At 38.1% G+C, this 12346-nt stretch overlaps 1 protein-coding gene across 1 annotated transcript in view; it reads right to left on the bottom strand.

Annotated features, from left to right (window-relative positions):
* Positions 1–917: 917 nt before the first annotated feature.
* Positions 918–12346, bottom strand: part of LYRM7 (LYR motif containing 7) — a 34635-nt gene continuing 23206 nt past the window's right edge. Inside the window, exon 5 of the mRNA XM_008954693.3 lies at positions 918–6979. Coding sequence (XP_008952941.1) covers positions 6909–6979 — 71 coding nt within the window. The 3' untranslated portion in view covers positions 918–6908. The remainder of the gene's footprint in view (positions 6980–12346) is intronic.

Genomic DNA, 12346 nt, shown 5'->3' with positions numbered 1-12346 from the left:
CTCACACAGTTACAGAAGCTAAGAAGTTTAACAGTCTTCCATGTGCAAGTTGAAGAACCAGGAAAACTGGTGGTGTAATTTAGCTTGAGTCCAAAGGCCTGAGAACTGGGAGCTGACAGTGTAAGTCCTGGTCTTAGCCTGAAAGCCTGAGAACCAGGAGCAGTGATATCAGTAGATAGATGTCTTAGTTCAAGCAGAGAGAGCAAATTTGACCATCCTCATCCGTTTGATTCTAGTCTGGACTTCAAAAACTTGGATGATGCCCACCCACATTGGTGAGAGTGACATTCTTTACTGAGACTACCAAGTGAAATGCTAATCTCTTCTAGAAACACCCTCACAGACACCACAGAAATAATATTTACCAGCTATATGGGCATCCCTTAGCCCAGTCAAGTTTATCATAAACTAAAAGACAAGCCACATATTGGAAAAAGATAATTAACCAAGGACTAGTATCCAGAATATATAAAGGATTGGTTAGAAAAAGCCAGACAACCCAACAGAGAAAAGAAGACAAAAGATAGAGACACACATTCATAATGGGAAGCCATAATGGCCAATAAACATATGACAAGATGATCTGCCTCCCCAGTAATTAAGAAATGCAAATTAAAACAATATACCATTTTATATCCATTAGTTTGACAATGAGAAAAATCATACATAACAGTGAGGATGTGGGGAAATGGGACCTTTCACACACTGTCGATTGGAATGTAAACTGGTACAACTATTTTAAAGAGCAATTTAGAAATTTCTGGAAAAGCTGAATATGCACATACGCTAGGACTCAACAGTTCTGTTCCTTGGTGTATGTCCAGGTAAACTTTTCCATGGGTGTAAAAATCTATGTGCCAGAGTTTTTTGCAAATTGGTTTGCAATATAAAAAAACTGGAGACAATACGATCACTCATCAACGGAGACATGAATAAACAAACTTGTTTATTCTTACAAATGGAATAAAACATAAAAGACCTGAATTCATGCCAAATTATGGCTAAATCACCAAAACCTAATGTATGATGAAAAGTTGCAGAATACATGGAGCATAACGCCATTCATTTACATTTTAAAATCACAAAACAACTGTTTTTTGAATACATACACATTTGGTAAAAGTATAAACACAAGTATGGGAATGATATCCACAAACTATAAAACAGTAATTATCCTGGAGAGAGAGGAGAAAGAGAAGGGTGGGGTTTAGCTTTATAAGATTTTATGAGTTAGACCTTTAAACAAATATGGCAAAATGTAACAACTATCAAACGTGGGAATTAGGTTCACATTTTCTAATATTTAAAATATTTTATAGTTAATTTTATATTAAAAATCACTAGTAGCTTATTGTCTTTTAACACTTACATGTTGATATACTCACTGTAAACAATATTTAAACGTGCAGGAGTAAATAGAATAAAAGTTCTCACTTACTGCTTCCTTCCCTAAATCTCTTTTCCTTCCCGATTAAGATTTATCATGTATCGTTTCTACCCATTTGTACATATATATGCAAATATGTACACAAAAATAGTTTTCTTGTATATAAGTGAATTTCTAGCAACACCTGCTTACACACACACACACACACACACGAGTATCCGTTTTCTGAAATGCTTGGGATCAGAAGTGTTTCAGATTTCATTTTTTTTTTTTTGTATTTTGGATTATTTGCATTATATACTTACTGGTTGAGCATTCCAAATCTGAAAATCTGAAATCTTCCAGTGGCCATTTCCTTTGAGCATCAGTCATGTTGGTGGGTCAGAAAGTTTTGGACTGTGGAGCATTTGAATTTCTGGATTAGGGATACCCAAACTCTGTGTGTGTGTGTGTGTGTGTGTGTGTGTGTGTGTGTGTGTGTGTGTGTATCCTCATCCTTTTCAACTCTTGGAAAATATTCCAGAGTATAAATAAGCCACCTTTTCTTTCATTGTACCCTAACTTTGGAAACTTAGTCTGTTTTAAATTGTTTAAAATTATAATGTTACAGCAATTTCTGTACATATATCTGAGTACACATTTATTAGTATTCTTTGAGTTTTTGAGAAATAGACTGAATATATTTAAAATTTTGATGATGTCAATTTTCCTTTCAAAAAGGCCCTATAGTCAGGTGTGGTGGCTCAAGTCTCTACTCTCAGCTATTAATGATGTTGCGAGGATTGCTTGAGTCCAGAAGTTTGAGTCCAGCCTAGACAACACGGAGAGATCTTGTCTCTAAAAAAAAACCAAAGAAACAAAAGGCCCTATAATTTTTATTCCTTTAAAAATGATATGACAGTGGCTATTTCCTTACAGTCTTACAACCTTTAAAAATATTGGATATGATTGTCTAACTTGTGACAACTTGATGAACAAACATGTTTCATTTTAATTTACATTTCTCTCATCACTAGAGAGACTTAGTATTTCTTCTTTTGTGAATTTCTTATTTGTATCATTTGCCCATCTTTCCATTGAGTTATGTTTTGCTAACTGATTCACAGGATCAATTAACTATTTCAATCATGACATAGGTGGCAAATAACTTTCTCTAAACTTTATTTATAGTAGCTTTCACAGAATACAGAAGTTTTATATTTTTATGTGGATATATTTGTCAACTTGTTGGGATTTCGATAAATGTTTTTTCTTTTTTTTTTAACAGAAGTAGTTTTATTACACATATTTAAAATTCAAGCATAAAATCCTTTCCACAGTCATAAGCATCTTTTCAACACTTGACTGTTTCCTGTGAAATGTATTTACCCTCATAATAGTTCTAGTAAACAGACCCTGTGATTTGGGTGGCTTGAGCCCATCCTGGCTCTTCAGCCAATGTTTTTTCTTTTTTAGAGATGGAGTTTCGCTCTTGTTGCCCAGGCTGGAGTGCAATGGTGCGATCTCGGCTCACTGCAACCTCCGCCTACTGGGTTCAAGCGATTCTCATGCCTCAGCCTCCCAAGTAACTGGGATTACAGGCATGCACCACCACGCCTGGCTAATTTTGTATTTTTAGTAGAGACAGGGTTTCTCCATGTTGGTCAGGCTGGTCTCGAACTCCCAACTGCAGGTGATCCACCCCCCTCGGCCTCCCAAAGTACTGGAATTACAGGCGTGGGCCACTGCGCCTGGCCTCAATAGATTTTTGAAAAACTGTCATCTCCAGAATTTTCAATTGTTCTATCTAGGAACATAGTATATCTCTCCTTTTTAAGTGTTATAGCTTATATTAAAAGTCTATTCCCAGACTTTAAAAAGTCTATTTTATAGTTTTGTTTGCAATTATAAATAGGATCTGTTTTCCATTTCTGATTGGTGACAACTGATATACAGTAAAACTATATTAATTTTGCATGTATCCACTTTGGCTTCAGAAAACTCACCTTCAGAACTGGAATCTTCATTTCTTTGTTGACCTATGGCTTTGTGTTTATGGTTAAATTATGTGCTTTGTCAATAGGTATAGAAATTCCACATATTCTTATTCTAGTGTGCTTTTTGGTATTGTACTGTGCTGTGAGATGCATCTACAGGAAAATAAGAACTAACTTAAACACAGTTTGACTAAAATCTTAATTTTAATGTTCTGAATTAGATGTTGTACAAACTACCTGCCATATTCCCCCAGCTTCGAATCTACGTATGCTTCTCAAATCTGACTCTCCTGCTATATACCATTTCTAACTTCCGCTAAAAGATTGTGTTAGAAAGTCCTGCTGGGCCTCTGAGCCTGGATATTTGCAATTAGAATTCATATACCCCACTTTCACTAGATCTCAATAGTCAAAGCAAAATTATATTTGGGCAACCCCTTGTGTGAATACAGAAAACTTAAAAAAAAAAACAAATAAAAAACATTTAATTAAAGCTGGTTATGGTGGTATGCACCTGTAGTCCTAGCTACTTAGGAGGCTGAGGCAGGATGATTGCTTGAGGTCAGAAATTCTAGGCTGCAGTGTGCTATGACTGTGCCTATGAATAGCTACTGCACTCCAGCCTGGGCAACATGGTGAGATACCCATGTGTAAAAAAGTTTTCTTTTTTTCTTTTTTTGAGATGGAGTCTTGTTTTCTCAGGCTGGAGTGCAGTGGCACAATCTTAGTTCACCACAACCTCTGCTTCCCTGGCTCAAGTAATTCTCCTGCCTCAGCCTCCTGACTAGCTGGGATTACAGGTGTGTGTCACTATGTCCTGCTAATTTTGCATTTTTAATAGAGATGGGGTTTCTCCACATTGGTTGGGCTGGTCTCGAACTTCCGACCTCAGGTGATCCACCTGCCTCAGCCTGCCAAAGTGCTGGTATTACAGGCGTGAGCCACCACACCCAGCCATGAATTACTTTATCTAATTAAACTATTAAATAACCAGTTAAAATCCATTTGAAATATAAATATATGATTATAAGAATAGGCAGGGTGTGGTGGCTTACACCTGTAATCCCAGCACTTTGGGAGGCTGAGGTGGGAGGATCAACTGAGCTCAGGAATTTGAGACCAGCCTGGCCAACATAATGAGACCTTGTCCTTACTAAAAATAAAAAAAATAGCTAGGTGTGGTGGCGCATACCTCTAGTCTCAGCTATTTGGGAGGCTTAGTTGGGAGAACTGCTGAGCCCCAGGGGTCAAGGCTTTAGTGGACCATGACCATGCCACTGCACTCCAACCTGGGTGACACAGCAAAACTCAATCTCAAAAAATAAATAAATAAATTAGCATATGCTATATAAGAATAGAGTGCCACATCTTTCAGAATTTTGTGACAGTCAAGCCTGTTGTTGACATGTTTATATACTTCACAGGAACTTTATTTATTTATTTATTTTTGAGACGGAGTTTCACTCTTGTTGCCTAGGCTGGAGTGCAATGGTGCGATCTCGGCTCACCGCAACCTCCGTCTCCTGGGTTCAAGCAATTCTCCTGCCTCAGTCTCCCAAGTAGCTGGGATTACAGGCATGTGCCACCACACCTGGCTAATTCTGTATTTTTTTTAGTAGAGACGGGGTTTCCCTATGTTGGTCAGGCTGGTCTAGAACTCCTGACCTCAGGTGATCTGCCTGCCTTGGCCTCCCAAAGTGCTGGGATTACAGGCGTGAGCCACTGCGCCCAGCCAGGAACTTTCAGGAACTTTATTGTGTAGTCTTATGGCATGAAAGTACAATATCATATCTACCTATCTATATCAATATATCTTTTTTTTTTTTTCTTTTTGAGACAGAGTCTCACTCTGTCCCCCAGGCTGGAGTGCAGTGGCACAATCTCAGTTCACTGCAACCTCCACCTCCCAGGTTCAAGCGATTTTCCTGCCTCAGCCTGCTGAGTAGCTGGGACTACAGGCGCCTGCCACCATACCTGGCTAATTTTTGTGTTTTTAGTAGAGATGGGGTTTCACCACATTGGCCAGGCTGGTCTCGAACTCCTGACCTTGTGATCTGCCCGCCTCAGCCTCCCAAAGTGCGGGATTACAGGTGTGAGCCACAGCGCCCGGGCCTATATCAATATATCTTAAAATTTCTAAGCCACTATCTTTAATAAACATGTGAATTATTAATCTCATCTGCTACTAATAATGACTATAAGAAAGAAATCTGGAGTTATTTAAATTAATATGAATGAAAAATGGAACAGGGAATTCAGGTTAAAGAAAAAAGCTCAGTGATAAAATATTCAATAACACTAAAATATAGAATATATATTAAATTTAAATAATGTCAGCCAACTTTCCTCAAAATATGTCATATAGACACTAAAATAACTGTAAGTCAGCACATTTATATAGTGATTATATACTGTGATGACATTCAGCATTCTCTTAAAAGGGCAAATTTCAAATTTGAAACGACTTTCATTTTTCTCTAGGTATAATTTCTAGATACATAACAATGCTTGCATTGAGAATCTTGCAAAAATTAAAAACCCTGTATCATCATCAAATGAGAGAATTTATCAGTGAATGGGAGAAAACATACTATTCACTGAGAAAATAGAATGGCAAAGATACACAGATAAAAGAGAAACAAGAAGAATATTAAACAGGATTTTACAGTTCCTAGTGTTAGATGGTAGAATGCCAGGACCTTTTGTGATACTGCCCATCTTGTCAAGGACAGGACATGTGGAAGAAGAGAAGCCATTTAAGTTTCATTAATCAAAACGAAGAGAATGTAGCCACCTATTACATTTCACACTAAAGTCTAACTTTGTCTAAATACAGCTAATTCTACTAAGGCCATATTAAATAGTTTGATCAAGGGCCACTATTTCCTCTTTAAACTAGGATTTCTTTATTCCATAGTGACCCTAGGTGACTATAATATTTTATTCATCTATTTTCAGAAAACTGATAAAAAGTGTCTTCATAAGAACACAGAGATACTCTCTATCTCTAAAAAGAAACTGTACAATTATATATTAGCTACAGAAATAATCCCAGTGCTTTAGAAAACAAAGGCCACTTTCTGAAGAGAGCTGGCATACACTGTGATTTTTTTGACCAATTTAATATTTTTCAGGACTAAATATCATTTTAATCTAACAATTTAAATGTAATAATTGCATTTCACATGGCAGGAAAACTCACCAATTTGTAAAAGCACCACATTCTCAAATAGCTATGGTAAGATCAAATACTCATCAAGGTCAAAGATTGAATATATCTCCCTAGGCATTTACTTTGCTTTATGAAATTTGATTTTCAATGAAAATGAAATGTTTTCTTATCTAATTTCCTTCAGAAATACTTATTTATGTTCTTTAGTTCTCAGTAATGACCTTTTAACATGAAATTTAAATATGAAGCTATTCTGTAACTCATTCATTTTCAATATGCCAGTTCAGGGAAAATGTCTGCATTTCCAGGACTTTTGCCAGAGTTGTAGATTTTAAAGTTAAAAAGTACAAAGACTTGTTGTATTCTAGAAAACTCATTGCTTCTGAGTTGGTGCATCACAATATGGCACATTTTCTACAAGAAGGTCTTTCCTAGGGACCAGTTCTGAAAGAAAAAAAAAAAGAGAATAATTAGCATCACTAAAATTAGAATTAAATGCAAGGACACTCATTTCCCCCTAAAATTTAAAATAGTAAAATATCTACTTTTAAGATAAATCTTCCAGGGATATTTTATTTCAGTTGATATCTAAGGTGGCATCCTTGACTCTAATTAGAATTAATAGCATTCTCATTTCAGATTATATAAAAACATATATGATCCACTTAACCCTTTATCATTAAATATAGCAAATCAAATAACTGAAGAGAATTCAGCTAAAACTTCTATTATTGGTCATTTAATTACCAATTACTGATAATGAAAACAACTGGAAATTTTGCCTATACTATCTACTATATGAAAAGCAAGACTGGTCTCCTAATTTAAAGATTCTAAATTTTAAATAACAATCGTTCTTAAAAGAGGGTGTTTTGTGTGGTCATATCAACTGGAGAATGCTACTGGAATTTAGTGGGCAGGAGCCAGGGATGTTAAACCTTCTGTAATGTGTGGGACAGTCTGGCATAGTGAAGAACTGTCCTGTCAAAAATGCCAATAGTGCCCACATTGAGAAATATCATAAAACAACAACAAAAACCTGTTGAGTCCTAGGTAAGACATCTTGCTGGAGTTAAGATAAAGCTCTTAAGATACAAATTTTTGGCCGGGCGTGGTGACTCACGGCTGTAATCCTAGAACTTTGGGAGGCTAAGGAGGGATGATCATTTGAGGTCTGGAGTTGGAAACTAGCCTGACTAACATGGTGAAACCCCATCTCTACTGAAAAAAAAAAAATCAGCTGGGTGTGATGGTGCATGCCTGTAATCCCAGCTACTCAGGAGAATGAGGCACAAGAATCGCTTGAACATGGGAGGCGGAGGTTGCAGTGAGTGAGCCGAGATGGTGCCACTGCACTCCAGCCTGGGGGACACAGTGACAGTCCACCTCAAAAAAAAAAAAAAGTTCCAAATTTTTGAGGAGATACATTGATTTCTTCTTCTTTTCTCCAGAAGAGCTGAACCTAGATGAGCTATCAATCAAAAAATGCTTGCACGACCTTCTATAAAATAACCTGCCTATACTTTTCAAAACATCATGGACATGAAAGACAAAGAAAGACTGAAGGACTGCTCTAGATTAAGGATACCTAAGGAGACATGATGACTACATGCAATGTGTGATCCCCAAAAGGATACTGGTCCACAGGGACTTTTTTTTCTTTTTGCCATAAAATACATTATTAGGACAAATGGAAAGATTTAAATGATAGCATTGCATCAATATTAATACCCTGGTTTTGGTCATTATATTGCAGTTACATTAGAGAATGTCCTTGTATATTTAGGAAATACACACTGAAGTATCTTAAAAAAATATACTCTAAGGTATTTCTCCAGAAGATCTAGACCCAAATGGGCTGTCATAATTCTAAAAATGTTCATTTGGGGTAAATGGCATTATGTCTGCAACTTACTCTCAGAAAGTTCAGGAAAAAAAAATGAGGGAAACACAATAAGGCAAATATGGTAAAATGTTAGCATTTGTAGAATCTGGGTAAAGGAAATTCTCATACCCTTCAACTTTTGCACTTTTTTTGTAAATCTGAATTATTTCAAAATAAAAAGGTTTTAAAAATATATATATTTACACACACACACACACACACACACAGTGGCCAGGTGCAGCGGCTCATGCCTGTAATTCTGGCACTTTGGGAAGCTGAGGTGGGAAGATTGCTTGAGGCCAGGAGTTTGAGACCAGCTTGGGAAACACAGCAAGACTCTGTCTCTACAAAAAATTGTTTGAAAATTAGCTAGGCATGGTGGTGCACACCTGTATTCCTAGCTACTCAAGAGGCTGAGGCAGGAGGATTGCTTGAGCCCAGGAGTTTGAGGTTACAGTGAGCAATAATTATGCTACTGCACTCCAGCCTGGGAGACAGACTCTCTCTCTCAAAAAAAAAAAAAAAAAAAAAAAGACAGAAAACAACACTAAAACAAATTCAACCCAAAAGGCAAACTGAATATTTCACTTAATTAAGAAAGAACTTGTCTGACTAAAAATAGTGCTCTTATTAGCCAGATGATAAATTTGGCTTACTGAAATGAAAACCAGTTAAATAAGTATTATTTAACCATTGTTTATATCTCACTTGCTTTTACCAAACCTATGGAGATTTCATCAGAGAATAAATTGTAGTGTGCGTTTTAACTTGTTAACAATGGCAATAATTTGTTTCACTTATCAAACCTATATGTGCCTATTTCATGCTAGACATTACATCAAGAAATTAAGATATGAAGGTGAATATATAATAGTCTCTTCAGCTTCCAGAAACTCACAATCTAATGGAAAAGATAGCTAGACAAACAACAAATTATAGTATAATGTCATGTGTTACAAAAGTGGAACAAGACTTTTATGGGAGAATGGAAAAATAAATGGTTAAATATACCCATATCACTTTAGAGTATGTTCAGTTCTGAATAACCAAAGTCCAAAAGCTGGTTTAAATAAGTAAGAGATTTAATTTTTCTCACATTATCAAGAAATACAGATTAAAGGACAGGCATGGTGGCTCATGCTTGTAATCACAGCACTTTGGGAGGCCGAGGTGGGCGGATCACAAAGTCAGGAGTTCGAGACCAGCCTGGCCAACACAGTGAAACCCCGTCTCTACTAAAAATACAAAAATTAGCTGGGCATGGTGGCAGGTACCAGCTACTAGGGAGGCTGAGGCAGGAGAATCGCTTGAACCCAAAGGCAGAGGTTGCAGTGAGCCGAGATCGTGCCACTGTACTTCAGCCTGGGCGACAGAGCTAGACTCCGACTCGGAAAAAAAAAAAAGAAATACAGATTAAGGCAGTTCTGGGCTACTGCTTGTCCTTAGTGATACTAAGGACCCAGGCTCTTTCTCTCTTCCTGTTCTGCTACCTTCCATGAGTGGTTTTGTCTTCACTGCTGCTGTCATATCACATCTGCACTCCAGATGGGAAGAAGAGAGAAAAGGGCAAAAGGAGAGTGCCGGCTCAGCCTGTTCCTTTTAAACAGGAAAACAATGACTTTCTTGGAAGTAACACCGAATAGACACGGTTTATATAGACCAGAAAGGTGTCACATGGTCTGGAAAATAACTTTTTTTTTGCTTGGTACATTGCACCCTGAACACAATTTTTCAGTTAGTAAAAAAGAACAGGAGAAGCCAAGCACGGTGGTTCACACCTATACTCCTAGTACTTTAGGAGGCCGAGGCGGTTGGATTGCCTGGGCGGTAGTCCCAGCTATTCAGGAGGTGTGAGGCATGAGAATCGCTTGAACCCGGGAGGCTGAGGGTGCAGTGAGCCAAGATCGTGCCACTGCACTCCAGCCTGAGCGACAGAAGGACACTCTATCTCCAAAAAAAAAAAAAAGAACAGGAGAATAGATACTGGAGAGGCAACAAGCACCACCCCTTTGGCTATGCAAAATGCATATACATCCTTCTTTCCATCTGTAGCATACATCCACTCACTACCTGTCCCCTCAGGTCTCATCCAGACTGAAATCAAGGATGTTTGGTTACAGTGCTAGTGTTTCCATTAGGTCCTGCTGAGCCTCATTGTTCTAAGGTGGAGATACTGGGGAAGATGCCCTTCTTTGGGGCTTTAAAAGCTTTCATAGTCTACTTCCTGGTGATAGGAGTTTAGGGGCCCAGGGGTGGCCTTAAGAGGTGAAAAGAGCTAGCCAGGCCTGGAGTTTCTTGGCAATACAATTCACTCGAAAACTTTATAAGCTTCAAATTGGTTTCCAGTCATTTCCATGCACAAGTAGCCACAGAAAAATAAGGATGAAGACTGTCATCCTTTGGTAGCAGCCTCTACGTTCTGCCCATCTCCCTAACCCTTACCTTAGGGGCCACTTCTTAAAGCAATGAAGAATAGTAAGTTCCAGTCAGTAAATGAATCATATATCTAATCTTTGTCTGGAAGAATAAGAAAGTCTTGAGGCATCGATCTTATTTCATGTTACAGCTCAGAATTTCCCTGCTTGTATTGGCTTTAGTTTTAGTGGATAAGAACAATTAGCATTTTTAACTCTCCAAGGCTCTAAATTATGGGACTCTTAATCAATTAGACTCTAGGCTGTAGACAGAATTGTGCCTTTTAGCAAAGTAATACTTTTTTCTATCTCTGCTTTGTGGGCTAGCTTAATCTGCATTCAACCTCTTTTTCAATTTTATTTATTATTATTATTATTTTTTGAGACAGAACCTTGCTCTGTCTGTCGCCCAGGCTGGAGTGCAGTGGCTGTGATCTCGGCTCACTGCAGCCTCCGCCTCCCATGTTCAAGCGATTCTCCTGCCTCAGCCTCCCGAGTAGCTGGGATTACAGGCGCCCACCACTATGCCCGGCTAATTTTTATATTTTTCAGTAGAGACGGGGTTTCACCATGTTGGCCAGGGGGCTGGTCTCAAACTCCTGACCTCAGGTGATCTGCCCACCTCAGCCTCCCAAAGTGCCAAACAGGTGTGAGCCACCGCTCCCGGCCAATTTTATTTTGCCTAACTCATATCACCAGGAAGTGGACTATAAAAGCTTTAACTGTTGGTCTTTGTTACTAGTCACAGAAGCAGCCTCTGGCTGCTTAGAAGCTGGAAAGGCATTAAACAGGTTGTTTCAAATTGTCCAGAACCAGGCAGGCTTGAGACTGAGCTTCCAGAAACAATGACCAAAGCCACACCACAGAAATAGGCTAATGATAAAAACTGCTGCTCTCTCGTGGGGTACCAGAAAAAAATGCCGCCATTTTTACCCTCAGGGAACACAAGATGCTACACTTCGGATGTTGCCAGAAACTCAACCTTACTATGTCTGCTCTTGCCACCATACCAATGCTACTTCTCTTCTCCATGAGGAACTTGACCCTGAAACCACTGATGCTACTCCTGCCAGCAAAACAGATTCTGTGCTGAATACAAGTGAGTGTGCTTCACCTAATCAAACGCCTGTGCCTGAGCTACAAAGGAAACTGAGGAACTTAAATTTTCTAGGTTCTGTCTTAGGGATTTAGAACTCAGGCAGATGGAAAGTCTTGAAACAAAGCAGGGTTATTTGAAGAGTAGTAAATTACCAGAAAACCTGTCAAATATCCACTATTCTACTTCTTTACCCAATTCACCTTATTGGATAATCTTTGGCATCAAAAGATATTTTACAACTGAATTCTTCTGTATTCATTAACTGTTAACACTTTAATTAGGTCAAATGCACCCCAAGTATATTTATATTCTATATACTGTTTTTATTATAATTTTGTCTTATTGATTATAAAATCCCTGACTTTGCTTTCCACATTAGATAGTGAGTACTATAACAGCCTTAGTTTGTTGAT

This window comes from Pan paniscus, chromosome 4 (genome assembly GCF_029289425.2).
Source record: "Pan paniscus chromosome 4, NHGRI_mPanPan1-v2.0_pri, whole genome shotgun sequence".
NCBI classification, from domain to species: Eukaryota; Metazoa; Chordata; class Mammalia; order Primates; family Hominidae; genus Pan; species Pan paniscus.
Note: the sequence above shows the minus strand (reverse complement) of the source record. Positions and strands in the feature narration are given on the sequence as shown.